General features: G+C 33.6%; 10 protein-coding genes across 12 annotated transcripts in view; 4 read left to right on the top strand and 6 right to left on the bottom strand.

Annotated features, from left to right (window-relative positions):
- Positions 1–64: 64 nt before the first annotated feature.
- On the bottom strand, positions 65–1,924 carry LOC119642734 (transcription factor Ouib-like). The gene is made up of 5 exons (XM_038042002.1): positions 1,718–1,924; positions 996–1,645; positions 807–941; positions 235–345; positions 65–176 (listed from the first exon to the last, which is right to left on the bottom strand). Exons 1-5 carry the CDS (start codon positions 1,835–1,837, stop codon positions 65–67), a joined length of 1,128 nt encoding a protein of 375 aa, XP_037897930.1. The 5' UTR covers positions 1,838–1,924.
- A 144-nt stretch (positions 1,925–2,068) lies between these two features.
- On the top strand, positions 2,069–4,086 carry LOC119642783 (protein arginine methyltransferase NDUFAF7 homolog, mitochondrial). Its single transcript, XM_038042054.1, has 4 exons — positions 2,069–2,396; positions 2,453–3,088; positions 3,620–3,799; positions 3,859–4,086. Exons 1-4 carry the CDS (start codon positions 2,082–2,084, stop codon positions 4,021–4,023), a joined length of 1,296 nt encoding a protein of 431 aa, XP_037897982.1. The 5' UTR covers positions 2,069–2,081; the 3' UTR covers positions 4,024–4,086.
- Positions 4,053–6,653, bottom strand: LOC119642782 (GRIP and coiled-coil domain-containing protein 1). Its single transcript, XM_038042053.1, has 3 exons — positions 6,351–6,653; positions 4,441–6,286; positions 4,053–4,268 (listed from the first exon to the last, which is right to left on the bottom strand). Exons 1-3 carry the CDS (start codon positions 6,640–6,642, stop codon positions 4,088–4,090), a joined length of 2,319 nt encoding a protein of 772 aa, XP_037897981.1. The 5' UTR covers positions 6,643–6,653; the 3' UTR covers positions 4,053–4,087.
- Positions 6,654–6,689: 36 nt separating this feature from the next.
- On the bottom strand, positions 6,690–7,633 carry LOC119642784 (dnaJ homolog subfamily C member 17). The gene has a single exon (XM_038042055.1). It carries the CDS (start codon positions 7,566–7,568, stop codon positions 6,711–6,713), a length of 858 nt encoding a protein of 285 aa, XP_037897983.1. The 5' UTR covers positions 7,569–7,633; the 3' UTR covers positions 6,690–6,710.
- Positions 7,634–8,047: 414 nt separating this feature from the next.
- LOC119642792 (DPH3 homolog) lies at positions 8,048–9,738 on the top strand. 2 transcript variants are annotated; one of them, XM_038042066.1, is made up of 6 exons: positions 8,048–8,123; positions 8,203–8,274; positions 8,700–8,816; positions 8,892–8,960; positions 9,018–9,591; positions 9,650–9,738. In XM_038042066.1, exons 3-5 carry the CDS (start codon positions 8,709–8,711, stop codon positions 9,090–9,092), a joined length of 252 nt encoding a protein of 83 aa, XP_037897994.1. In that variant the 5' UTR covers positions 8,048–8,123; positions 8,203–8,274; positions 8,700–8,708; the 3' UTR covers positions 9,093–9,591; positions 9,650–9,738. The 2 variants fall into 2 exon arrangements, with proteins under 2 accessions (XP_037897994.1, XP_037897993.1); XM_038042065.1 differs by having other exon boundaries at positions 8,886–8,960.
- Positions 9,739–9,926: 188 nt separating this feature from the next.
- Positions 9,927–12,378, bottom strand: LOC119642803 (arfaptin-2). The gene is made up of 5 exons (XM_038042080.1): positions 11,902–12,378; positions 11,338–11,833; positions 11,117–11,282; positions 10,937–11,044; positions 9,927–10,096 (listed from the first exon to the last, which is right to left on the bottom strand). The coding sequence occupies exons 1-5, from the start codon at positions 12,059–12,061 to the stop codon at positions 10,052–10,054; spliced, it is 975 nt and encodes a 324-aa protein (XP_037898008.1). The 5' UTR covers positions 12,062–12,378; the 3' UTR covers positions 9,927–10,051.
- Positions 12,379–12,683: 305 nt separating this feature from the next.
- Positions 12,684–13,927, bottom strand: LOC119642804. 2 transcript variants are annotated; one of them, XM_038042082.1, is made up of 4 exons: positions 13,754–13,927; positions 13,496–13,702; positions 13,180–13,432; positions 12,684–13,123 (listed from the first exon to the last, which is right to left on the bottom strand). In XM_038042082.1, the coding sequence occupies exons 2-4, from the start codon at positions 13,689–13,691 to the stop codon at positions 12,787–12,789; spliced, it is 786 nt and encodes a 261-aa protein (XP_037898010.1). In that variant the 5' UTR covers positions 13,692–13,702; positions 13,754–13,927; the 3' UTR covers positions 12,684–12,786. The 2 variants fall into 2 exon arrangements, with proteins under 2 accessions (XP_037898010.1, XP_037898009.1); XM_038042081.1 differs by having other exon boundaries at positions 13,496–13,927.
- A 238-nt stretch (positions 13,928–14,165) lies between these two features.
- Positions 14,166–15,930, top strand: LOC119642776 (chitobiosyldiphosphodolichol beta-mannosyltransferase). The gene is made up of 3 exons (XM_038042047.1): positions 14,166–14,926; positions 14,988–15,268; positions 15,329–15,930. Exons 1-3 carry the CDS (start codon positions 14,364–14,366, stop codon positions 15,835–15,837), a joined length of 1,353 nt encoding a protein of 450 aa, XP_037897975.1. The 5' UTR covers positions 14,166–14,363; the 3' UTR covers positions 15,838–15,930.
- Positions 15,872–16,706, bottom strand: LOC119642777 (RING finger protein 32-like). The gene is made up of 2 exons (XM_038042048.1): positions 16,169–16,706; positions 15,872–16,103 (listed from the first exon to the last, which is right to left on the bottom strand). Exons 1-2 carry the CDS (start codon positions 16,288–16,290, stop codon positions 15,944–15,946), a joined length of 282 nt encoding a protein of 93 aa, XP_037897976.1. The 5' UTR covers positions 16,291–16,706; the 3' UTR covers positions 15,872–15,943.
- A 4,377-nt stretch (positions 16,707–21,083) lies between these two features.
- LOC119642733 (protein tincar) overlaps positions 21,084–26,007 on the top strand; it is a 240,533-nt gene continuing 235,609 nt past the window's right edge. The window contains exon 1 of the mRNA XM_038042000.1: positions 21,084–21,457. The gene's annotated coding sequence lies outside the window, so the exon portion shown is untranslated. The remainder of the gene's footprint in view (positions 21,458–26,007) is intronic.

Below are 26,007 nucleotides of genomic sequence, written 5' to 3'. Positions count from 1 at the left end.
CATATATATTTACACTCCCTGTTCATTTTTTTTTCTATTTTATGTTAAATTAATTTAATTTTAATTAGAAAATCGCGTTTTCCGCTTGTTTTTCTTCAGCTTGCTTGTGCAATATAGATCGATAATGCACCACTAGATGTGTACGTCGGCTAAAAGATCTGTTGCACAGGTTACAACTGCGATTAAAAAATAAAAGCTATTTTTAATAGAAAGATGCATTCAATGGAAAAGTACCTAAACAATTTTTCCCCAGTATGCGTCAGCATATGATTTTTGAGTATATAGGACGTGGTAAATGATTTTCCGCATCCATTGCATTGAAAAGGACGTTCATTAGTATGAGTTCTATGAAAAATAAAAAAATGCAAATTTCTCAACAATTAATTTGAGCAATGTTATATTCGGCTTGGACGAAACTTCTCAATTCTCATTAGTCGGAGGAAATCCTTCAGTTGAATGTCATTTATCGTGCTAAGGTATTTTTAAGCTATTTATCACATTTCTTGGCATATACACCATTTTTACTCTTGGCAACTAGGGCGCACCCTTAATAACTGGTTAACATTTGCTTTTACAATAACAATATTAATCAAAAAAAAATACTTGATTTGATAACCTAGAAAAAAAATGTTGTAACAATTTTTGGAACTTAATTTGAAAAAAGAAATGAAAGAAAATATGCACCAAATTTATCCATCTGAACTTTTTTCATATCACTCAATTTAAGAATACATATATCTTTCATTTCTCGTCGGCATTATAAATATTTGCGATGACCATAAAAACGCATTATAATCCTCTCTCACCTTTCATGTTTCACCCGGGTACTGTAATCGGTAAACTTTCTTAAACAAAATTTACAAGCGAATGGTCTTTCGCCGGTATGTTTTCTCATGTGTCGGGTCAATTCCGAGTTGGTGAAAAACTTGTCAGGACATATTCTAAAATAGAGCTTTATTCATCAAATTCAATTTCATAGCATAATTCCATCTTACTCGCAAGCATACTGCTTGTCACCAGTGTGTCTTCTCAGATGTATTACAAAATGATGCCGACAACTAAAATGGTTCCCGCATTGATCGCATATATATTGTCTCGGCTCCTCTGGGGCATTCTTGCGCTTCTTTCGACCTTTAAACGTTTTCTTTTTTTCCAATTGCAATCTTTCTGGACTTTTCTTTTCCACGCTCGCATTGTTCATGGTTTCAACATTACCATCCGGCTCATCTTCGTTATTGAATTCGTATACGCTAAAGTTGCTTTCAATTTTCTGATCTATATTAATAAACTCTTCTTCCTCGGCTTCGAAAATATCGTCTTTACTCAATCCTTGATGTTCTTCCTCTTTTAACACATTTTCAAATTCAGATGATTCATAAACTTCTTCGTGATCTTCCTTTTTACGATCATTATTGTCATTCCCTTCCTCTTCCTTAACTGTGTTCGGAAATAATTCCGAATCTTTAGGTGTCCTCGTTTTTTCTTTAAATTTTTTGGCTTCCTGCATAGCGATAAGCTTTTCTCTCATTTTCTCTTTAAAAAATAATTGAGACTTAACAAAGCACTGACGAAAAGCGTAAGCGTCCATCAGTTTTTGTTGGCACGCCCAACAAACCAACCTAGGATAACCAATACTGTTTTTTATCTGCAATATTTCAGAATATATAATTTTTTAACTTTACCGAGACACTATTGTCGCTGTACATGTCATACATACCATTGAACCCGTCAATAGCCGTAATTGTTGTAACAATTCTTTTTGATTGCGTTCGAATAATTTTATGGCCGTGTCTTCATGGGCAGCCGTGGCGCATACTCTACACAATTCTTGCACCATATTATTATTTTCCTTTTCTAAATAAATCTTCCTCAAAATTTGCTGAAAACTAAAAAGCACTGACTGTTTATAAACGAAATCTTCACAAATACCAAAAACATATGTTTCAATTTCTTGTTCTTCTTTTATCAAGACCATTTAATCGACTGCAACAACGCTTGCTACATATGATAACTGTTTTCAAGCATATGACAGATTTTAGTTACGTTCGTATAATAGAAGAAAAAAAAAAGTAACTGCAAATATGTTGGAAAAAATTTTTAAATATATTTTACGACACGAAATTAGAAAATTTAGTTACAAATCAGTGAAAAGACCAGATTTTTCACAAGAAATTAAACAAAAAACCAAAGTGATTACCGAGGAAGAAGGCAAAAAGACGATTGATCTAACTAAACAATTGAAAGCGAAAATATTAGCCACCGGTCCTATTACTGTTGCTGATTATATGCGCGAAGTTTTAACTCATCCTCAAGGCGGATACTATATGTATAAAGACGTATTTGGCAGAGAAGGAGACTTTATAACATCACCAGAAATTTCCCAGATATTTGCAGAGGTGAATTCCGCGGATTTACTTTTAATACAAGCTTTAAAGAATTTTTTCTCCCTTAGTTGGTGGGAATTTGGCTTTTAACTGAATGGTATAAATTGGGCAGTCTCGAATTTCAGCTGGTAGAATTAGGTCCCGGGAGAGGTACCTTAATCCGTGATTTGCTACGAGTTCTAACGCATTTCAAGATCGATCCTCAATTTTCCATACATCTAGTGGAGATAAGCCCTTATCTTGGCGGACTGCAAGCGGAGCGTATATGTCATGGCTCCACATCAATAGATGATAATAAATCTCGATTTTATAGAAAGGGCGAAACTCCATCCGGCATAAAAGTATTTTGGTATAAACATTTAGAAGATGTACCCCGAAACTTTTCTTTAGTTGTCGCCCATGAGTTTTTCGACGCTTTACCAATACATAAATTACAATTAGAAAACAATTTGTGGAAAGAAGTGCTGATAGACATTGTTTCTAATGTTTCGGAAAAGCCGGAATTTCGTTTCGTTCTGTCAAAAGAACAGACCCCGGTCTCCAAACTTTATCAACCATTGAAAAGCGATACAAGGTTAAGTTTGGAATATTCTTTGGAATCGGATAGGTTAATTAGCATGCTAGCGAAACGTTTACAAGAAGATGGCGGCATTGGTTTGGTAATCGATTACGGCCACTTTGGCGATAAAACCGACACCTTCAGGGTAAGAAATTGTAATCTACAATTTAGAATATTTGTTTTCAACCACCACCGCAACATAGTTATATAACAGATATGTTTTTCCGTATACAATACCCAGCAATTTTATTGAGAGGAGACACAAGCAATGTCAGATTGACTTTTGTGGTGTCGCTTGTCCGGCCGTCCGCCCTTTTGTTATTTAAAAACTTAGGAAATGCACTTGAAATTCGTCGCATATTTCTTTATTCCTCGACATCACCGTTTTTTTACGAATACTGTTAATAAAAAAAAGTAAATAAAACAAAATGACTTGCATATACCTCAAACTAATGAAGTGTTAGCTATTTGCTCATAATGGATTGCAAACTACAGCAAACAACACATAAGGAATTTAAACTTAGAAGTCATCAGGTCCCTAAAATTCACTGCAGAGAGAATACTAAAAACACGTGCAGAACAAATGCAATTAGCCAATTTTATGTAATTTTTTACGATGGTGCAAGATTCGTTCGAAAGTCGAATATAACCGTTTCAACTCTTTTTCTTTTTGAAGGCTTTTCGCAAGCATGCGTTACATGACCCTTTAATAGAGCCAGGCAGCGCCGATTTAACCGCAGATGTAGATTTTCGTCGAATGAAGCATACCGCTGAGAAAAATAATGAAGTCATTACTTTTGGGCCTATTAAACAAGGAATATTCTTACAACAGATGCAAGGTGACGTTCGCTTAGAGGTAAAAAAGTATCCTTACTTACCAGGTTATAATATTAATACAAATATAACATATTTTAGCGACTTTTGAAAAACGCTTTACCTGAAAATCAAAGTCTTCTCAAATCTGGCTATGAAATGTTAACTGATCCGAAACAAATGGGCGGTAGATACAAATTTTTCTCCATTTTTCCGGCCGTATTAAAAGAACATTTAAACAAATTTCCTGTTAACGGTTTTCGTTGATTGCAATAATTTCAAATATACATAGATATAAATATATATGTACAAAACATAATTGACACAACTTTCACTTCTTATGGAGAGCAGAATTAATAGCTTGAGTTTCAGCTGGCGTGAATTGAAGTACAGCACTGATGGCGTTCATCATATGACGCCGTCCATCAGGATCCTTGGATACTATGTAGCTAATAATAACATTTTTCAAATACTCTAAATTAGCGCCTTCTCGTGTCTTGCAACGTTCCAGTCTGTACCAAGAAAGAAAGCAAAAAAAAATTATATTTAGCATGAATTAAATTTTTTATATTCACATTTAGCGTTTATTCCTCCAGATTTCAAAGTGAAACTCATATCTACATACTACTTCTACACATTTTACTTCCACATTTCTCAAATATTTGCCGTGGTATGATACTTTACCTATCGACGTGTTCTTCTAATGCCGATATTTTAGTAAGTAATTCCTCCTGAGCAGCAACCTTTTCTTGTATAGCTTTACGCATGGAAGCTTCGGCAACATATCTGGATTTCCTAAGATTTGTAATTTCGATATCCTTACGCGCTATTTCATTGGCATAATGCAACATGTGACAACTATCACTGACCGCAAGTTTTTTAGGCTTTACTGAAAGTTTTTTTTGAGGGAAAGCAAGATGATGAGCTTCGTCATCGCTTTCGGCATCCGAAGAAACAGCATTATTTGTTTCACTAATTGCACTAATATTATGATGATTATTGCTATGGAATATTTCAAATGATGTTTGCAACGTCTTGATTTCTTGTTCTTTTTCGTCGAGTAATCGCAACGAGCGCGAGCGTTGTTTATGTAACTGTTGTTCCAAATCATTCAGTTTGCCACGGTATTCATTTTCTAAATCATTCTGCCTTTCTTTCCATTTAGTTCGCTCGTCTTTAACAGCTAACCGAAGCTTTTCATTGTGCTGTTTTAATTCCAATTCTTGGTCCTCTATATTTGTATTCAAAACTTGAACTTTGTCCTGGAGTGTTGCTATATGCGTTTTTTGTTGTGTTAATTTCTCTTGCAATGCCTTAAGTTCAGTATGAGCTGCTTCTAATTGAAATGTTACTCGATTAAGTTCGTCTTGGCACTCTGTATGATCAGTGGCAACAGAAAATATTTTATTTAAATCGATGGGATTGGAGGAACATGAATTTCCAGTTAACAATATTTTTTTAAGGCGCATGATTTCATCCACGATTTCAGACAAATCATCGCCACTATTTGTGGCGAGCTTATTTAAGATCCGTTCTTTTTCGGAATGATTGTAACTGAAGGATTGGTCATTGTTGATTTCCGTAGTAAGCGTAGAGCGTTCCAAATCTTGCAATTGCCTTTTTAACACGTGGATGGATTCTTGATCTTGCTGTCTTAAACGGTCGTAAGTGCCCACTGTGGTGCTTAGCTCAGCTAGTCTTGCTTCCAGATTGGCGACGCGATCTTCATGCAGAGCAGCTTGATTTCGAGATTGCTCTTCGGCAAGCTGCGCTCGTTTTTGCTCGTTTTTAATTGCCACAGCATGTTGTTCCTTAAGTAAACGCATCTCTTGTTGCACTTGTTTCAAGAGATTAGAGCTTTCCTCACTTTGTTCAATATTTAGATGTTTACTATTGGTTTGAAATTGTTTAAGCTGAGCGTTGGCATCCTTCAGTTGCGCTTGCAAATCCCTTAAACGATAATTTTCGGCCTCATTACTAGCAAACTGGGTTTTAAAGTTATTCAGTTGCATTTCAATGTTTTCCTTAAGATGGCGTTCGTCAGCGTAAAGTTTTTGCAATTCGCGAATCATTAAAATTTGATTATTTGTTTCTTTTTCACGTTCTTGACGTTCAATAATCCATTTAGCTTTTACATCTTCTATATCATTTTTTGCATTATCTTGATTTTCCTTAATTTTCTTTTGCAAATCATTGATCGTCTGATCTTTTTGCGTTAGTAAAACGCGTAATTGTTTTTTATCATTTTGAAATGAAGCTTCCATACGCGACTTTTCAGCCGACAGGGTGGCCAAAGAATTCATAAGCGTATGAATTTGCGTCTGGAGATTGGCTTTGTCATCAATACCAGGTAGCATTACGTCTTCGTTATTAATAACTTTTTCATTTTTATCCCTTGTATGAGCAGCTTCCGAAGAGGGTTCGTTGTCGTCTTCGCCAGTGACATCTGCCTTGGTTGCCGTCAAAGCAGATAAACTGGTCTCTAGAGCTTCCTTTTCCTTAAGCAATCCCTTATAAGCAGTCACAACATCTTAATTTAATAAAGGAATTTATTGCATTTCTCGTACATTTTCATAACATAAATACCTCAATACCTTTGAGTCGCTTTTCATAACGTGTCAATTGCTCATTTTGAGAGCTAATAACTGATTCTAAATCACGTTTTGTACGTTCCATTATTCCACGGTTATTTAACAAAAACCATTTAAAGGAAAAAAATACAAGTCCTAGAAGAAAATTAATAAAAGCAAAATCGCTTGCCACGACAGTTGCATGAGCTAAACAACAAACGATAACTACAAATTTGTGTGTGTTTATCGATAACAATGATCTGGTATATAAAGCAATACAAAAACTGTCGTTTCTTTTGTAAGCGTTTTTATTCATTCTTATTGCATTGCAAATTCTGGGTATGTATTCAAATATTTTTCCTTAATCTTTTTTACACATAGTTTTTACGCTTGTTCACTGTCTTCTTTTAACATTTGTTCTATTAAACGTTTACGTTCTTCCGCCTGCCTTAGCTTCCGCATGGCCAGATCTTCATAATTTGCTAATGTACTTTTTGGTGCTCTTTTATCAGGAGATGGGTTAAGCGGCTTGAGGCATAAGGGATTACTCCCTAGCCCTTTCTCATACAGTAAAGCCATCTCCCCAGCTTCTAAGGTCTTAAATTCTACTAAAGCTTTGCCCTTTTTCTTGCTCATTACCAAAGCCTCAATATCGCCCCATTTTTTCAGGAAGCCCATTAATTTTTCTTCGCTATACCCTCCGTTACTGGCATCCATTTTATCAGCTTCCCATTTTATTTTAATACGATGTTCTGCGGAATTAAAAGTAGTCTTTGGCTGCGCCTGTTCGGCATATGTGCGTTGCAATTGCTCCCTTAATAAACGATGTTCCTCCTCCAGCAAACGAGAGCCTTCACGTCTGATGCGTTCAATTTCCTCTTGCAAAATTTCTTGATCTGTCTTCTGGACGTGGGGTTTATAGAACGCTTCCAGTTCACGTCGTTCTAAATTGTCTTTTAATTTCTGTCGTTTACTGTCTAACTGTTTGTGGCGTAATTCAGCCGCTTTTCTGGCTTTTAAGACTTTATCATAAGCGGCTCGAGCACTGATATCTGTTAATATTTCCAAAGCTTTAGAAAGTTCATGAAATAACTCAGCTGCTTTTGGATTGTCGGGATTCTTATCTGGATGACATGCTAGGGCCTTCTTCCGATAGGCTTTGCGTATTTCTGCCTCTTGAGCTTCTATATCAATATCTAGTACTTCATAATAATTTACCTCACTTGATTTTGTTGTAGACATTTTTATTTAACTTTTTGGTAAAACTAACAACTTGTTTATAATTTTTATTTTTTCTCCATGCAAACACAGAGTTGTTTCGGCTTTATTTGAAATACATGAAAACCTTGCGCGCTTTTCACGCTATGAAGGCGATAAATACGCACGTAGCAATTTTCAGGCATATTGGGCATAGAAAGCTGCTTAATTTTTTTCTAGCGGCTTTTAATCCATATTAACGAGTCGCGCGGAGATTTTGCTAATTTTGTTTATCTAGTTAAATTTTATGACATCATCGAAAATGATTATTACATATCAAAATCTCTGCAATTTGGAAAGTTTGATAAGACCGCAAAGTTTAGTGTCCTCGGCGTACATACTTCCAATTTTTCTCTCGATATGATATTAAACTCTTAAAGAACATAAAAAAATATTATAGCTGTGATTCTTTGTAAATTATAATTCTGTTTTTAGCATATAAAAGCTGAACGAATTAAAATTGAAAAACTCGAATATTGTGAATTAGATGAAGTCTATTATTATCCCTGTCCGTGTGGTGACCGTTTCGAAATTTACATAGTAAGTTAACCCGACGATAGATAACTTTTCAAAAGTTTAACATGGTTTTGCTTTTTTATATGTATATATATCGTTTTAGTCAAACTTATTAGCAGGTAAACGAGTAGCTATTTGTCCCAGTTGCTCTAGGAGTGCTGTTGTCATTACTTGGGTAAGTTATTCCATTAATTACCTGTGTGTTTTACTATCTATCATAAACAATTAGATGTATACAGTCGCCAATGCGTTTTGATTGAGAGTTTTCCCCACTAAAAAGTTATTGTATCCATCATGAAAAACTTTTCGTACATATCCATTAATAATCATGTGCTTATACCAAAGGTTGACATGCTTGTTTTTTTTAGTTTATCCAGAATTTGAATCAGTGTGAAAAAAAATGTAAAATCACGCACATTGCTTTACAAAACTATCCTCAATTGTGTAAAAACAGGGTAGTTAAGTTAAATTCCATTAATTTGATTTCCATTTTTACAACGTGCTAATAATCTGACAGTTAGTTGTGTGTGGATTGTATTTTTATTTCATTACGAGTAAAAGTTGTGCCGTTTTGCTTTTTATAAATAATAATATGTTTAGCATACGAAAATGAGTGTATTTCATGATGAAGTCGAAATTGAAGATTTTGAATATGACGAAGAAGAGGAGACTTATTACTATCCTTGTCCATGCGGTGACCGTTTCGAAATTAGCAAAGTAATTAAAACTTAAAGATACTGTTCCGTTGAAACTTTTATTAGTATTTCAATATTTACTAAATTTAAGGAACAGTTAATGTTAGGCGAAGAAATAGCTACTTGTCCATCTTGCTCGCTGGTAATTAAAGTTATTTATGATGTGGTAAGTTTTTCCATTACTAAATTGTCAATCTTTTGTTATTATTTTCTTTTATTCTAGGAAATGTTTGTAGCTGAACAAGAAATGTCGGTTAAGATAGAAAATAAATCAACCACAGCTTTAGAGTCAAATTAAAAGCAGTCCTTTTGTACATTCGCCCACAGTTTCAGTTTTTGTTTATACCCAAAACCAGCTATATTTTATTAGAATAATAAAGCTTTTTGGAATGCATAGAAATACGCGTGCATTCAATATAAGTATCAGTAGTCAAATCCCCTTAACAATTGAAATCATATACATGTACATACATTTACATATTATTTTAGTTAAAAATTATGTTTTTCCTCTTTTTTTTCCCCTTTAATAATGACCTCAAAATTTAGTTTGAATATTTAAAAAAATTTTTATTAAAATCGTCTGGGCGAATTCAAAAATGCTATCAGTCTAAAAGTTTGATCATAATTATCCTAAAAACATTTTGGAATAAGCAGAAGTGCGTTTTTAATTTGTGGGATTATCGATAAGTTGCTATTGAATAAAACTGTGATATACATTTTTAAAGTAATTCTGGATGAATTATTGATAAATTTGACCGTGAGTGAGTCTGTTCATGGAGTCAAATCCATGATAAAAAGTGAGTATTAAAAATTGTTCTCGGGAAAATACGAAAATAATTTCTTTATTATTTTTAGAACTATAATCTCTTGTCTTCAATAATCCCAAAATTTTATAAATACTATATTTTTGGTCCTAATAAATATATAAAGATGATTTCCTTTCGAGAAGTCCTTTTAGTTTTAAAATATGAATTAAATTTTTATTTTATTTTTTAATGTTTTTTTTTTTTTGATACTTAAAAGGAGTAAATGTAAACATAATTATTGAGTACATAAAAAGCCATATAAAGTATATATAATTTATGGTGTTTGTTCTTTTTTTCTTTATTTTTTCATTTTAAATATATATTTGAATATATATTTATTTGTAAATGTATATAGGGTGTCTGAATGTGTTGTTGTATAAGTGAACAAGGAAATATTTTTTGGTTTTCTTATCTGAAAGGAATACAAGTGTGTGAACGACTCCAAGAAGTACTACTGCTCCAGCCAAGACCCTGTAGTCGCATTGGGAGTCTTTAACTGAAATGAAAGAAAAAAAGGACAAGTAAAATTTTTCGCAAGTATTCAATGTATGTAGTTTAGAAAGGCCGTCGTAAGCGCTTAAGATTATAACTGCCAGCCTCTTCACGAATTATTTATATTGAAAAACGCTCACTGTCCATATACATGTGGCGATCGAAACGGTCTTTGTTGTAAAAGCGGCGAAACTTTGCTGCTGGAAAGCAACGAATGTTGAAGAAAGTTTACAGATTTAGCATTTTGGTAAACGTATCGAGAACTGACCATTAAAGACGGAGAGTGAAAAAAGAAAAACGACGATTTCACATGAAAGATGAGCGAAAACTTTAATACTCGCGGGTAGGTTTCGAAACTTTAAATTTATCGAAAATATTGGCATCAATCGAAATGAAGTTAGAATCTTTGCTCGGCAAATATTAAATACGAGTTAATTAGATCATAAATAATGCTCCAAAGGAACCGGCTGAATGCAGTATATATGCTGAGCATATATATATAACCATTATTGTTTATTTGAATAACAATTTCAAAAACATCAGAATAGTATTTTAATTACAAAAACATAAAGGACATTTTAAGTACCATTCACTGCAGCTGCTATTCAGTGGTGCAGCTCTTTCATACATGTTAAAAAATTGATTACTACTAACAAAATGTGGTGATTAAAACTAAAGCCAAGTCAATCTCAGCAAAAGAAATTCTAGATATTAGATACAAATGCCGAATAGTTTATTTCTCCGTTGTAGAATGAGAGTTATTTCAAGAAATATTCAACGGATCACGGGGAATAATCATGGCGTTTTCGCAAACTATTACATATATTATCTATGGTATATTTACCTTGATATTAAATTGTTTTAGAGTGCTTTCTAAGGCGTTGGCATTACCCGAAAAGTAAGCCGCTATAGCGTTGTGTAATAAAACCAATTGTTTATGCATGACTTTAATCTAAATTGGATTAAAAAGAAACGGTCATTCATTGACATCTCAAAAACAAAGACAAACAATGTTTTCAAGTACCCGATTTTCATCTAAAAATTGCATTTTAATGGCCACATCCGCCCTTAGTTTCTCATAAAGTTCCTTATGTTGTAAATAGTTTTTATGTATATCCTCTGCGATCGGTGATTGGGGCATGTCGGGTTTGGCATTTTCCAAATCCATACGATATGCATCAAATTCAATTCTAAAATAAAAGTTAACTCATTCCCATCGAAAATAAATTTTGGTTTTACTTTTACCTTGCCGTTTCGTATTGTCGTATTGTTAGCAGTGTATCATCGATGGTTTTATTGCACAGTGTGTTCACTGAAGATATAAAAAAATTTAATGCATTCAGCAGTAGCTCCCCATTTTTCGTTAGCGAACGTTGCGATTCTGAATTGCAATTAAATTCTTTTTGTAATTCCGGATTTTTTTGAGCCAAATCTGCAAATGCATCAGCCAAGGCATGTTGTGTAATCACCACATGATGAAAATGGGAACTGAAGGCTCGCGCTAAACGTAAAATCGATAAATATTTTCGTTGGGTATCACGCAATTGTTCAATTTGCGCCTCCAGCTCTGAATCAACAGTGCGTTGAGATTTGCCCAGCTTTTCTAGCATTATCTGTCTAGTGCATTTATATGTTGATATACTCCAATTTTTTATTGTATCAATTTTTGAGGCGCCTGTTCGAAATAAACTAGCATCTAAGCCATTTTGTGGACTACTTGGAGACATGGGTGTAGTTGGTGCTAAACAAATAAAATTAAATCTTTGCAAAAATACCTACAAGGATAATAGTTGATAAGAAGTAGATTACCCGAATGATTCCTCAGAGGCAGGCTATTGGGCGGCGCGAATGGTGGACTACTACTAGAAGCCTCTGTACCAGTATGCACTGCATTATCACTTTCATTCATGGACGGAGTGTCCTTAAGCATTTCATGTATGCTACGTTCAACATGCACTGAATGAGCCATTATTCTATATATGTTATTCTTATTCTTTTAATTATCTTATTTTTTTAAATATGATTTAATTATAAGGCTTTACTGCACTTTCTTCCTTACTCTTGATTTCTATTATTTTATTATTGTTTTTAATGCGTTTTCGTTAGGGTGGTTATGTACTTTTGCCTTCTCTTTTTTTTTTAATTCGATTCGAAAATAAACAAAAATCGATTTTGTTTGCAGCAGAATTTAATTATTATTAAATTTTCTTCTTTACTCTTAAGGTGTTTCTAAAGTAACAGGTTATTGCGAAATATATTGTTTTATTCATGTATTTGGTTAATTTAACTTAAAATTAATTCATCATTTTTATTCTCTATTGTTGAAAAGGAATTTTGTAAAATATTACGGTAATTTTTCGAAAGGAATTATTTTTTTTCACGACGCCTACAAAGTAATTTTTGCCTACTGACGGTTTAGTATTGCCAATGCTGTTATGTTTGACATTTTTACAAATTTGGCCACTCTTAGAATATGTTCATTGTAACAGCAAACATTTAGATGAAATAATGAATAAATTCAAAGGCAGGTATGTCGACGGAATGCCAAATTATTTTTTTTTAAATTATAATGATCATAAAATTACTTTTATTTTTAATCATATTAAAATTATATTAATAACATAACACTGAATTTGAAAAATGCAAATAATAGAAAAAAGAAAGGACGTCTTGATAAATGAAAAGCTTTCGACTTTATGAATCTGATCCGGGTTGGGAAGAATCACTTTCGTGGGTCGATCGAATGTTTAAATTCCGTATAGTTTCAGTTTTTTGTCCGAGTTTGAAGGTTTTTACCAAATCGTTCGTGAATTTCTCAATCAAATGTAAAGCTTGCATTTCGTCCATTTCAATGAGACATGAAGTCAAAAATTGGCCAAAAGCTTTAAATTTTTGTTGGCCATTATCTTTCGTTGTCATCGGCAGATCATTGGAAGTTTTGGCATTACTTCCGCTAGGTTGTTGAGGCAAGTTACTCAATTGTGTAGATTGCAATTGACGATAGTTCTCATTTGCCAGCGAATGACCATTTCTGGAATTTTCTTCTTTTTTTTTTTAATTCTCGGCAATGTACTGTTTGTTACTTACAAAATCACTTGCGCCTCTTCAGTTGTTTCCTCCTCGGCTTCACTGGATGATATGCTTGGTTTATTTTCTGTTGTTGTTGCCGGTAAGCTGTAGGGTCGTCTGGTCTTTATGTAGTCATTTAAAAAGGTTAAATACTTATATAGACACCACTGTGAGGTTGCAGAATTATCGTGCTGCTGTAAAGCTTCTGCGCGTCTTTTTTCCAAACTGTATCGGTTGCGAAGCTGATTTATACGTGTTTTGACTTGATTCACTGCAAAAATAGTAAAGCAAAATAAAAAAAAAATATTTTAATTAAAAGGGAATCATTACTTACTGGACGTATTGAGATTATGTGCTATACGGTGCCAGATACGATCGGTATATTCACGATTTCGATGTTCCGGATGCGTGCGATCATAGAAAACCGGATGTTTTTTGAACTCTTGTATTAAATTTAAATCGAAATCATTAAAATCACGAGGTTCATCTAGGCGAGGTCTGCCCCGTTTACGTTTCATTGCCGTTGACATTAACCAAAATTCTTTGAAGAATAAAAGTTAAATACACTATACTGAAAATTAAAGGATATTACCCTTGGAAAAGTGATCAATAAATCTTGCTCTTTATTTATTTAAGTAAGGCAGTTTCTTTAATGCTTTGGATTTGTTGGGAAAAATGTAAACTCGTTTGCCTAATTTGTTTCTTTTGTAATTTTTCACTTTTATTTAGTTTTTTTTAACAAATCATCCAATTTTCTTTCTTTTCTTTTATTAATACACTTTCTTGCTTTGATTTTGTTTGTAAAATTTTGTCCTCTGCTTGTTAACCATTCACAGTGAATGCAAGCAGCTGATAAATGTCTTGAAACTGTGCTTGTTGTATGTAAAGATAAAAAAGTAAATATACAGTGAAGGTAGGTATTTATCTTTTATTTACCTGTTGTTGTTATTTATTTATAAAGAATAGTATTCTGTTGAGCGGGAAAATTATTTTATTACCTGTAAATGATATAATGAATTCAGGCGAAATTGCCTGTTTCATTGAGAACGGTTTTGCGATAGGCGGAATTGCAAGCTGTTTCACGAAAACTTTCTCCACTTTTTTTCTTTCTCTTAACATTAATTATTTGCTTACCGTTCACCGTTAATTTGTAACAGCTGATCAGACAAGTTATTTAGTGTTTGTGCCTTTATACGAAAATAATGGAAGATTTGTTTCTACCGGCTATTAACGCTTGCATTGTTGTTTTGGGTGACATCGGGCGTAGCCCACGAATGCAGTATCATGCTTGCAGCTTATTGGAACATAATTGTAATGTGGATATAATTGGTTACCAAGAGACTGAACCACTGGAAGAACTTTCTCGTCAACATGGCAAATGTAAAATACATTGCTTAACACCAGTTCCTGACGTCAATTTTACACCCAAGTTAAAATTAATATTCAAGACGATATGGCAATCTCTAAGTTTACTGAGAGCTTTGTTTTCGATTAATAGGCCAAAGTTTCTTTTAGTGCAAAATCCACCTGGTATTCCCACTTTGATGATATGCTATTTCTATTGCTTGATTATGCGTTCCAAGCTGGTCATCGATTGGCACAATTATACGTACACCATATTAGCACTCAGTATGAAAGATGGCGAGCGAAATCTGTTGTGCCGTTTTGCTCGATGGTTAGAATATTACTTTGGTGGTAAAGCAGACGCTCACTTTTGTGTCACTAAAGCTATGCAAATGGATTTAAATAATAATTGGAATATTAGGTAATTAATATGTACTTCATCAATTTAGGGATTTGCTTGGCAATGTTTTATTTAATTTTAGTAATGTGATTGTTTTATATGATCGTCCAACGTCCCGGTTCCAACCAATTGACTTGTATAAAAAACATGATATTTTTATGAAATTATCAAAAAGCTATAGTCAATTTCAAGCGGAAACTTGTGATGATTTAGAAAAGATGGGGGTTAAAGAAAGTACTGCGTTTACCCAAAAATTGCATAATGACATTGTGCAATATAAAGCTGATAGAAACGCTATTTTAATTTCTTCGACCAGCTGGACACCCGACGAGGATTTCGGTATTTTGCTTAAGGCCTTAGAAGGTAAAAATTCGAAATTGAATATCAGAAATAGCCGTTATTTTACTTTTATTTCTGCTAAAGCTTATGAAAATAACGCCTTACAACATCCCCAAGATTTTCCAAATTTATTGTGTATTATTACTGGTAAAGGCCCTCAAAAAGATGAGTTTGTGGGGAAAATCGGAAAAATGAAATGGGTAAAGGTATCGTTTGTAATGCCTTGGCTCGATTTCGAAGATTACTGCACATTATTGGCAGCGGCCGATTTAGGAGTTTGCCTACACTGGAGTTCTAGTGGCCTCGACTTGCCCATGAAAGTCGTAGATATGTTTGGGTGCGGCCTGCCTGTATGTGCTTACAACTTCAAATGTTTGAATGAGTTAGTGAAGCCTCATCAGAATGGATTCGTGTTTGAAAATCATCAGCAATTGAGTGAGCATTTGAATTTTTGGTTTGAAAAGTTTCCCAACAATACTAATACAAATGCAACAAAGCAAGTTTTTATTAAAAACTTGCAGGAATTTCAAGGATTGCGTTGGCGTGAAAATTGGAACACACATGCATTAGGGATTTTTAATAAATATCTTTAGGAATTTTATTTTTTTGGAAACAAATAAACAAATTAAAAGTCTTCATCTCAATTGATTTCTTTTGATGTATAGAGGCAACGTATGCACACGTGTCTGCATTTACAGATTAGAGGTCCTTCCGGCATAGAGGGCATTTATCTGCCATACGTCTTCGTTTGCATTCATTCCAGCAAACAGAATGCAAAGCATGGCCACACGAAAGATATTGGATGTCGTCGTTCACCATTTCCTCTTGACAGATCATACATACTGAATTTTCGGGATCTCTGTTAAAATAAATAACTGGATTTATGCTTTTCTTAGTCTGTCTAAATTAAAATGTTTAACCTACTCAAAATATGATGAGTTTTTACCGTGGCCTATAGCATGGCGTCGATTTGAAGAAAGCAAAACATAAAATGCGCCTAGTAGACCGATGGCGACTCCCAAAAAAATCTGGGGCACAGTAGGCATATTTTCTAAAGACTGCTTTGTTTTTATGTACTTTTATTTGGTCGAAATTTTAAATGCCACGTATTTTTTGCGTTCGTGCTTTTACAGTTATAAAAAGTTAAATCAAAAAGGAGGCAATTGTAAACACAATCTCGTCGCAATAAATTACTTTAACACATCACAGAAAATATATAATAAGCGTACAATAGCTGCTCCGTGAGTAGAGTTGCTTTTTAATCTAGGGAAGTCCCTTTTTTCGTTAACTCCGCTTAGTTGATAACAGGCTAAACAAAAAAAAAACTGTGTTTTAACTAAAAAAGAATTTTTTTAAAATTGACTATGATATGTATTTTCCCCGCACTTGTGCTTATATTTTGAAAAAAATTATGAAAAAATATCTCAGAAAAATTTCGTTTCGGCTGCTTCGCTCATATGTTATTTTTGCTGTAAATGAAAGCAGTGTTGTCAATATAAAATATTAGATATAGATATAGATAGATATATAGATATTTTATTGAACGTCAATGCAGAGAATAATAAGTTTATTGTTAAGTGCCGTTTATTGCGGGGAAAATAGAATGCTTATTATAGATCGCTGATATCGATTATATGAGTACTAAAGAAGCTTTGCCGAAAGCAGCATTTCAATATGGCAAAAAATTGCAAGACGGTCGCAAGACACGGAAACATAAAACAGATAAAAATGAAAAGGCGGAATTTATAAATTAGTGACCCTTACCTTAAATTAGTCTTGTACTAGGTACAAGAGCTTTGCAAATAGCTATGTGCGCTCCAATTATTGTAATGAAAGGCGAGACAGATCCCTTGCAAATTGCTATGAAAGAACAAAAGAAAATTCTCATCATTATTAGGCGATTTCTTCCCGATCACTCGTATGAAGACTGGAGCATAGATGAGCTAATAATAGTGGATCATTAATAAGAACTCGCTATAACGATTAGTTAAAGAAAATATATTTCACAAATCTCATAAAACTAAATGTTTATGTTAAATAAAGAAAAAAAGTCGTCCAATAATTTAAGATAATTATCAAAGAAATATAAAAACAATAAAATAGCAAATAGGAGATTTTTTAATATTTTTTTATTCCACAAGTTGACCGTCCAGTTCCCACAAATTCCACAAGTTCGCCGTCCAGATTCCATAATATAACAAGAAACGAACAAGTTTCATCAAACAAGTTATCAATTGGACACTTATTCTCACATTTTTCGAATTATTTTTAAGAGATGAAAAAATGAAATTTATGGTAAATGTAACATGGATATAATTACACAGGTAATTAATTTTATATATTAAGTATAATTATACAGGTAGTTAAAACTTCCTTTAGCTAACAATTGCTTACCCTTACGGGAGCGTACAATAGGACCTACAAATTTTCAATCAAGAAAGGTACGTTTTTTCATAACTTATAAATTGGCTTTTATTATAAATATCTTTTTCTAATTGCAGAATGCTAAACGTAGGAAGGGTTATATTAAGAACCGGCCCGTCGTTGTAAAAGGCAAAAGAAATCGTAAATAAATCATTTTGCATTCAATAGAAAGCAATCTTAAACGTCATGTGCCCTTTTGAGCATCAGCAACATCCCTCTTACATATATGTATATATATATATTTCTTTTTTTTATGTAAAATATATTGTTATTGAATTGTTTTTCTAAATGAATTATTAATGAATTGTGTATTAAAAGAAATCTATTTTGTTAAGCTATGGGTGCGTAATTTCATGATGCTAAGCAATTTAAAATTTAAGTGCTATTCGCTCTTTCGTCTAAACCATCTTTTCTTTGGGTGAACCTTTTCGACTTCTTGTGGAGCAGGCTCCGGCTCTTTCGGTCCTGTAATTATCCAGAAATTTTTAATTGTGGGCGCAATGCCGATGTCGTCATAAGCTAGTTGATATAAACCACAAAGTGCCGCAGAGGCCGAACATTGGTTAGTTCGCATTTATCGCGTCAAGAAACCACAAGAGTTCAATAGGTAATTTTTTTCTATATCATCATATTATTTATAGCCAAGTTCGCTCGTGTAATTAAAAATGCTGGCAAATTCGCTCATTCTATTGTCTCAGATGCTTCCAATTTCATTATTTTATGTTCACTATTTTTTTTTTTTTTAATACCAATTTTGAGCGACGATTATGTATCCCTTTCAATTATCGCCTTTTATAAAGAGATTTTATGTAAATCATTAAAAGCATCAGAAAACCCGAAAAAAAGGTGCAGAAATTGTGGTAAAGTAATCTTGATTTTTTTAAACCTAATTTTGGCCCAGCTTACCATATGTAACAAAGAAAAGAAAAAAGCAATAAGTATTCAAAATATAGAATACGTAGGGAAATAAATGCATTTACCGCAGTGAAACTTTAAATCTTTGTTTTCATGTTCAGGTGTATAGATGTATGTATGTATGAAAGGTCCCTAATGGTTCTTAAAACAAGTTAAACATTTGCGCAAACTTTTTGTTGTTCCCGACGTAGCAGCGCCTAAAATTGGTTCTACGGAGCAATTCCAAGGACAGGTATAATTTTTATAAAATTTCACTAATGTTCGAATTAATAGTAATATTGCTTTCGCTTGGTTTTTTTTTTAGAACACGACATCATTTTGATCTCAACAATGAGATCGAATAAGAACTACATAAAAACCGATTTGCGCCTTGGATAAGGATTCAACGAACACGAGAAGCGGGTTAACTTAGCAATAACTCGCGCACGGAGCCTTGTTATAATTTACGGCAACCCCTTCCTACTCATGTTCGATGCGCCATGCATGAGGTTTCATCCAAAACGGGAAACTGACTAACCCCGCAATATCTCGACCTCGTTATCTTTTTACAATATACTGGAACTCGACCTACTCTTTTTGGCGCACGATCATAAAATACTGCGTCAATAATGGTGCGTACCTCGGTGATTTGCCGGCAACGTTGTCTGACCCACCAACACAAGCCGAGGGGATAGTTAATAATCAAAATAATTAAGTTACTTTTGGCCTCAACATTTACCTTTTAACATTAATAAATAAAGCTAAGGCTATTTTTTTTTTTTGTTAAATGATTTTTTTTAAAACATAAAACAATAAAATTATAAAATAATTATTTTGTTTAAAGAAATTTTGATGACAGAAGAGCAATAATTTAGTATGGTCTTCGCTCTCATAATTATTTAAACTTGGTTTCCTATTTCCGTTATGAATACTATGTTTACTTGCTGCGTCCACTTCAATTGGACTGAGTGGCAGACATACTTCAATGCTATTATTGTGCTTCTGTTTTTCATGCAGCCTTAGATCATACTTGATTTTATAGCTTGAGGATCTAAATTTTCTTTGTTTTCCAAAATCATTTGTTCCATCGAGCTGAGATTTCCTACACCTTAAAATTGTTCCATACATCCAGTATCGGTTAAAAATGTTGGTTTCTTTATTCGTTCCATTCGTAGATACCGAAATCACCTGTAATAGAAATAAAAACGTTAGCAAGGGGGAGATTTTCTCAAATGAGAAATGAACATGTATTAACATACACACTCAACTTTGTACATACTAAAGCAAATAATCTAATCTGCTGCTTAATTTATAAATTCATTGCAATTGCACCAAAAACTTTCAACCATCTAACTGACATAACGGTAATACTACTCCATTTCTATTGCTTAAGAAGCGTTCAGCCGTAAACTGTCGAATGGTTTCTAACTGGTTGTTTATAAATTAAGCCTGAAACGAGTCGCAACAAAATGGTTGTTTATAAATTAAGCGTGAAACGAGGCGCAACCAAATGGTTGTTTATAACTTGAAAATAAACCGGGGCGCAACCAAATGGTTGTTTGTTTATAAATTGATAACAAGCACATTTCCAAATAGAGAGTCGCCATTGTAATCGAACAAGTCCTCGGCTAACTGTAAATCAGACTGCGATATATAATTCAACGTCAAAAATCTCAATGTATAGTTAATTCGCGGGAAAATGGTTTTTATCTTGCAAATATTACACAATATTTATTACATATCACCAACATTGTAAAAAGTTTACATAATTTGTCGTGTTATATTTCTTCCATGAGATAAAATTGCTTTTTCGCTTCTTATACTTGTTATCTTGTTGGTAACACCTACATTTTAAGAGAGCTGTAAAAAATCGAAGAGAATGTAAATGTTTCTTCGTAACTTTAATGTTGGATTTTCATCATGTATTGTTTTCCTTGCTCTAAGATTCTTTGATTACTTGGCACAATTTGGTTGGCAAATATTATTTGGTCTTTGCAAGAGAATGACCAATTTCCACACAATATAAATCTATCACATGTTTGCATTCGTAAATATCCTCTACCATGAAAAATATCCCCGGCATGGAAACTATTTCATACATGCAATTCAAAAAAGCCGTCCCAAATTGGATGCGTCTGAGAGTAATTCAAGAACCCCTTCTCAAATTGGCTGCGTCTGAGAGTAATTCAAAAAACCCCTCACAAATTGGCTGCGTCTGAGAGTAATTCAAAAAACCCGTCTCAAATTGGCTGCGTCTGAGCGTAATTCAAAAACCCGTCCAAATTGGCTTTTTCTTACGTGCTTTATGCGCTCCGTAGTGCTTATTTTATTATAAACTGTTATTGCTATCTACAATAAATTTGTGTTAGTTGCGCTCACTGTTTTTATTCTCAACTTATTTGGCCATCCATAAGAAATGTACAGCAAAGTCAATTTTACTCTCAGAAGCAGAATTTTATTCTCAGCATATTATAGTATTTATTATCATTACTCTTTCATATATTCGTCAGTTGCGTTGAGAGCGTTGGAGAGAGTGTTGAAAATTAAGTTCGGAGGGTTTACTTTTCGCGTATTTTGTGTATTATCATCAAAAAATCGTAGTCAGCCTAAGTCAAAAAAAATATGTTTGCGGATATTGAGTGTTTTATTTATTCTAGACAAAATAATAAAAAGGAAACAGTATAAATTATATAGTAACTGCTAATAAAGTAATGAACAGAACTGTGAGACAAACAAAAAAAAAATATCAGCTTTTAAATTTGATTTGTAATAAACAAAAATTCATATAAATAAGTGAATTTGTGCTAAGAATAATTCTATTATGTGGTTTAAAAATTAAATTAAAATTATTTAAAAAAGAAAAGATTTGGATTTTTTCCTCAATAGTTTATTGCGGTAAGTGTTATTAAAAAATTACATTTTCTTATAAATTAGTGCGAATTACTTAAAAGCCATTTAATGTTATCCGTTGATAATTCCTCTGCAATGAACTTTACGCCATTAACAAAGCTGTTTGGTTGTCTGGCTCTTAACTCCTTCTTTTTTTTATTATTTTTTTTTGCGTTTCTATGTTCAAGGAACCTTTTTGCTGTTGCTGTATTACATTTATTCACTGTTCTTTTTATTTATTTATTTATTTTTTTTGGCTGTGTTTGCGTGTCGCTTTAAACGACAACGTCTCGTCTGTGTTTTCAAAGTCCCAGAAGCTTAAAAAGAAAAAAAAGATTTGTGTCCACATTGTTGTTAAAGTTTGGTTGAACTTGTTGTTGCCGTTGTTTTATTTTCGTACACTTACCGGTATTTTTACATAGTAAGTGTCTGTTCTCGCACATTTGCCGGTAAAACAGAAACAGAAACAAATGCAAACTTAAACTTATACATACACATATGAATGTATATATATATATACATATATATGTATTTTATATATATACATATATATGTATTTTATATATATGTATATATATACATTGTTGCCGGTCGGTCTCTGTGCTCAGCAATGAAATAAGCCAACCAACAAACCAACCACCCACCCATCCATTCATCCAACCATCCAACCATCCATCCACCTACCTATCTGCTTCACTACCCCGTTTATAGAGAAGAAATAATTTACTATGTCTGCATTTAAGGTTGATGCTGATGCCGATGCTGCTGCTAACGCTTCTGTTTCTGATGCTTTTAACGTAGCTGATACAGATTTACATATACATGTACGCAGAGGCAAATGTAATCATGACCGTATAAACACATAAATTCCATTGTCTCTGAGAATTTGCAGGCAATTCTCTGCATTTGGTGTTTTTGAGTTGCGTCGTTGTGTGTGTAGAGAAATTTTTACCTTTTTTCTCGTATTATTTGTATTGTATTTTTTTCTTTACACCCATACACGCATCTACTTGCGCATACCTAAGCATCTATACGCGTGAAATATGGTAAAATCTTGTAGATAAAATTGTAACAGCTCATCGTTGGCGTTTGCCGGTGGTGGCGGCGTTGCTATTATTTTGTTGTTGTTATTGGTATTGTTATTGCTGAGAAATTTGGTGCTCTATCTTATTTACGTGTAAAAATTTCACACAATTGAATCAAATTCGTTTGAAATTCAAGATATTTCTTGATTTGAATTTAATTTATTGACCATTTTTGTAATTATTTTTGTTTTGCAAATATCTGAGCTTTTCTTGTTTTTATAATATCCATGCATATCGTTAGACACTGCAACGATTATGGTTATGTTATTTATTGTTTTTTAATACCAGTCTGTGTAGATACAAATACAAAGACATATTTAACATGTATCTGCGCGTATTTCGATTTAACTTTGATCCGTAATATTTATTTATTTTGTTATACAGGGTGTCCGTAATAAAATTTTGCCTTAAATTTATAGGAATTGATAATAGAAAACATAGGCATAGTCCGTCACAAGTCATAACTTTTTCCTACATTGCTAGTAAGGAACACGTACTTACACGGAAGAACTATTCATTCACCTTCTAAGGAATTCAATGCATCTCCCGAAATTATTCCAAGGCAATGAAGCGCTGCTCAGTTAATTTATTCTGCATCGATCCGATTGTATCACAATGAATAGGTTACGAATTTGGAAAGTGAGATGATGTTATGAGAGCGCGTATGGGAACAGTATAACTGACGAGCACTATCTTGCTGAAAATTCAATATCTGCATATATCGCATGTTTACTGCCACGCGTTTCCAAAGCTACTATACTGCACTCTTATATGGAGTAGGGAAGAAATAGACCCATACGATTCAAATTAGGTCCACTCAATTTTCTCTATTTAAGTATCATGACCCAATTTTCAACAAAAAAATGCAATTAGCAATTAGGCTTCTTGGCATATAAGGGCTTATGTTTCATAAGAATGTTTATATGCGGTGAATCTAAAATATAGACTTACGTGCTTCAAATTCGATTTTCAGCATGGAATATTGGAAGCTCGACCTTTTTATTATATAAAACTTTAGTTTCCGCGGGAACGGGTGTATGAGACCAGTCTCAAAAAGTTTTTCAAGACGGTCGAAAGTTTTTGCATTAATATGGAATGCAGAAATACTACTGCTTAGTCACTTTTGCCGAGAAATTTTGAAAATTGGGATTTTTTTCCACATAACAACTTTTCAGAATAGGGCGTTATACGGGAGATGATCGAAAACGTGGACCGATCTGAACCCCTTTTAATAGCCTTCGTTTTTGGGTCGAAATACGTCTGTGTACCAAATATCTTCAAAATATTTTAAAGTTTGCGGTCTGTAGTTTGAACACAAGAGTACGGACGGGCAGACAGACAAGCTTAGATCAATTTAGAAAACGATCCTGAATCGCTCGGTATAATAAAATGTAGGCCTGCCTTAACACCTTGTTGGCGTTACGTAGGTCCGCACTAACTTAATATACCCTGTACCACAAGTGGTTTTGGACATTTCGCTCGTTTTTTGAGCAGCGAACAGTTCTAATCGAGTTATTGTGGTTTCGCGTTTCATATTAAGCGATCCATCGAGCTTCAATAGCTAAAAGTAATCCACTTTTCTGGCTCTATTAGGTACAGAATGTAATCTTCTAAAAAACGTTTGGCTGTTCGCTTGCCATAAAACTTGAAAATTTCGTTGCTAGAAAAGCATTTTTGTGTTGCGGTGTGTGCTGCTGTAACGATTGCTTATTGTCGGTAAATAACCAGGCTATTAGAAAAAACAAAACTTCATGCATTCAGAACTTCTCTGTACACGGTGCTAGAACTATCTACGGGCAAATTACAGTTTCACATTTGCAGACCTGGTATATTCGCCGAAGTCGCAAGGCAATGTTTCTTCAATATCGTTAGAATAGCGCTGTACGCCACGTTTAGACATAGACATATTGAGTTTACGAGGGTAGTAATAGATCCAGTTTTTGCTTTCAAGGATAATACGATCCAGATAATTCATTCTTTGTTGTTTTTGTACTTGGGCTTAAATCCCGTCTTTTCGAAATTCTGGTAATCGCACCATACCAACTCTAGACAGAATGCAAATTAATTTCTTTTAATGCCTTTGAAGCAGCACTTTTCGACATTCCCTTTATCAAGACGACGTCCTGTGAAATTCACTCTACCCTTTGAATCTTTTTTATCCCTCTTACTATCTAAATAAATGGAGACTTTTGACTCGTTAACCTTTAGGGGACTTCCCAGTAGCTTTAGTCTCGGTCTCAGATCTTCCTCCAATATATCTTAAGTTTTCCTTAGATGTCAAAATCATCGCTCAAATTGACAAAACCGTGCGTTGCCCATTAAAGCAGTTGAGATGCGTTCCTGTTCAGTTCCCGGTAGAGTTTGATAGGTTTTAGTATCAACTTTCGATAACATTTTCCGCAAACACCCGTTTGATGATTTGACAAGCATTGAAAAAATATTTTGACACTATTTCACAAGTGCACAAGTAAAGAGCGAAATCGTACATGCTTATATGCTTCGTCCTAAATTTGGAAGCAAAAAAAAAAAAAAAACAAAAGAACCAAAACGGTAACGAAGGAGATTAATTCAAGCAGTCGCTTAAGTCAGGTTTTTATCAGTTTTGTTTATAAATTTATTGAAGTCTACGTAACTGTTTATTTAATATGTGTATGTGAGCGAAAGCGTATCCATGTTTATATCTGCACAAATTCTCCTCATACTGTAGAGTAATATTCTTTATCAGTATTTACAGCCTTTATAGCGTTACTTAATCCTATTGCTTATAACTACTTCTAGTACAACAACGATGACTACATTACCATTGAAAGCGTATCAAAGTCAGTTTGTATAGTCTGGCTGTTGGTAGTTTTGTTAAATATTAGTAAAGTGTACACAGAGACATAAAGACAGTAAATAGAGTATAGTGAAGAATATTTTTCTAGTTTTTTTCTTTCTTAAATTGCATTAAAGCAGCTAGGAAAGGATGCATGCAATGTTAGTGCCTAAACTTAATAATTAAGACTTTTTGTTTCTTTAAAGTAAATAGTTTTTTGCAATATAATTTAAGAAGATTTCCAAAAAGTAAGAATAAGGAAAGCACATTTTGCAGCGCAGGCGATCCGGAAAGCTCTTAAGTAACGTTTTTAAATAGTTATAGGGAATGTTTTCAATAACTTTAGACGACCATTCCTGTTCTAGATCAAGAGAGAACATTTAAGATTAAGATCACATGCAAAATTTTAAGGCAATTGTTATGAGCGCTGACTTGGCAAAAAGCAAGGTATTTAAGCAGCATCTGGAAATGGAAGTATCGTTGCAAGTACGTAGGCAAACAATGAAAGCAGATGCCAGATGTTGTTGAGGGACTGTCAAAAAGGGGGCCTTCCTCAAGCCTTTTACGGCCTATAAGCTCTTTTCAAAAACTATTTATAGCTTACCTCTTTTTATACCCTGCAACATTTGCAGTACAAGAGTACGTTAAGTTTGTGC

Source organism: Glossina fuscipes, unplaced genomic scaffold, assembly GCF_014805625.2.
Source record: "Glossina fuscipes isolate IAEA_lab_2018 unplaced genomic scaffold, Yale_Gfus_2 257, whole genome shotgun sequence".
Lineage (NCBI taxonomy): Eukaryota > Metazoa > Arthropoda > Insecta > Diptera > Glossinidae > Glossina > Glossina fuscipes.
Note: the sequence above shows the minus strand (reverse complement) of the source record. Positions and strands in the feature narration are given on the sequence as shown.

Coding starts and splice junctions, on each gene's coding strand:
- LOC119642776 (XM_038042047.1), top strand. CDS start 14,364: ATGGAAGATTTGTTTCTACCGGCTATTAACGCTTGCATTGTTGTTTTG. Junction 14,927..14,987: donor AATAATAATTGGAATATTAG/GTAATTAATATG, acceptor ATTTAATTTTAG/TAATGTGATTGTTTTATATG. Junction 15,269..15,328: donor TTTGCTTAAGGCCTTAGAAG/GTAAAAATTCGA, acceptor TTTCTGCTAAAG/CTTATGAAAATAACGCCTTA.
- LOC119642734 (XM_038042002.1), bottom strand. CDS start 1,837: ATGGTGCAAGAATTGTGTAGAGTATGCGCCACGGCTGCCCATGAAGAC. Junction 942..995: donor GACAAGCAGTATGCTTGCGA/GTAAGATGGAAT, acceptor GCTCTATTTTAG/AATATGTCCTGACAAGTTTT. Junction 177..234: donor ACTGGGGAAAAATTGTTTAG/GTACTTTTCCAT, acceptor TTTTAATCGCAG/TTGTAACCTGTGCAACAGAT.
- LOC119642783 (XM_038042054.1), top strand. CDS start 2,082: ATGTTGGAAAAAATTTTTAAATATATTTTACGACACGAAATTAGAAAA. Junction 2,397..2,452: donor TTTCCCAGATATTTGCAGAG/GTGAATTCCGCG, acceptor TTTCTCCCTTAG/TTGGTGGGAATTTGGCTTTT. Junction 3,089..3,619: donor ATAAAACCGACACCTTCAGG/GTAAGAAATTGT, acceptor TTCTTTTTGAAG/GCTTTTCGCAAGCATGCGTT.
- LOC119642777 (XM_038042048.1), bottom strand. CDS start 16,290: ATGCCTACTGTGCCCCAGATTTTTTTGGGAGTCGCCATCGGTCTACTA. Junction 16,104..16,168: donor AAAAACTCATCATATTTTGA/GTAGGTTAAACA, acceptor TTATTTTAACAG/AGATCCCGAAAATTCAGTAT.
- LOC119642782 (XM_038042053.1), bottom strand. CDS start 6,642: ATGAATAAAAACGCTTACAAAAGAAACGACAGTTTTTGTATTGCTTTA. Junction 6,287..6,350: donor TTATGAAAAGCGACTCAAAG/GTATTGAGGTAT, acceptor TATTAAATTAAG/ATGTTGTGACTGCTTATAAG. Junction 4,269..4,440: donor TTAGAAGAACACGTCGATAG/GTAAAGTATCAT, acceptor TTCTTGGTACAG/ACTGGAACGTTGCAAGACAC.
- LOC119642803 (XM_038042080.1), bottom strand. CDS start 12,061: ATGGCTCATTCAGTGCATGTTGAACGTAGCATACATGAAATGCTTAAG. Junction 11,283..11,337: donor CGACAATACGAAACGGCAAG/GTAAAAGTAAAA, acceptor CTTTTATTTTAG/AATTGAATTTGATGCATATC. Junction 11,045..11,116: donor AATTTTTAGATGAAAATCGG/GTACTTGAAAAC, acceptor AATCCAATTTAG/ATTAAAGTCATGCATAAACA.
- LOC119642804 (XM_038042081.1), bottom strand. CDS start 13,691: ATGTCAACGGCAATGAAACGTAAACGGGGCAGACCTCGCCTAGATGAA. Junction 13,433..13,495: donor ACATAATCTCAATACGTCCA/GTAAGTAATGAT, acceptor CTATTTTTGCAG/TGAATCAAGTCAAAACACGT. Junction 13,124..13,179: donor GAAGAGGCGCAAGTGATTTT/GTAAGTAACAAA, acceptor AGAAAATTCCAG/AAATGGTCATTCGCTGGCAA.
- LOC119642792 (XM_038042065.1), top strand. CDS start 8,709: ATGAGTGTATTTCATGATGAAGTCGAAATTGAAGATTTTGAATATGAC. Junction 8,817..8,885: donor ACCGTTTCGAAATTAGCAAA/GTAATTAAAACT, acceptor ACTAAATTTAAG/GAACAGTTAATGTTAGGCGA. Junction 8,961..9,017: donor TTAAAGTTATTTATGATGTG/GTAAGTTTTTCC, acceptor CTTTTATTCTAG/GAAATGTTTGTAGCTGAACA.
- LOC119642784 (XM_038042055.1), bottom strand. CDS start 7,568: ATGTCTACAACAAAATCAAGTGAGGTAAATTATTATGAAGTACTAGAT.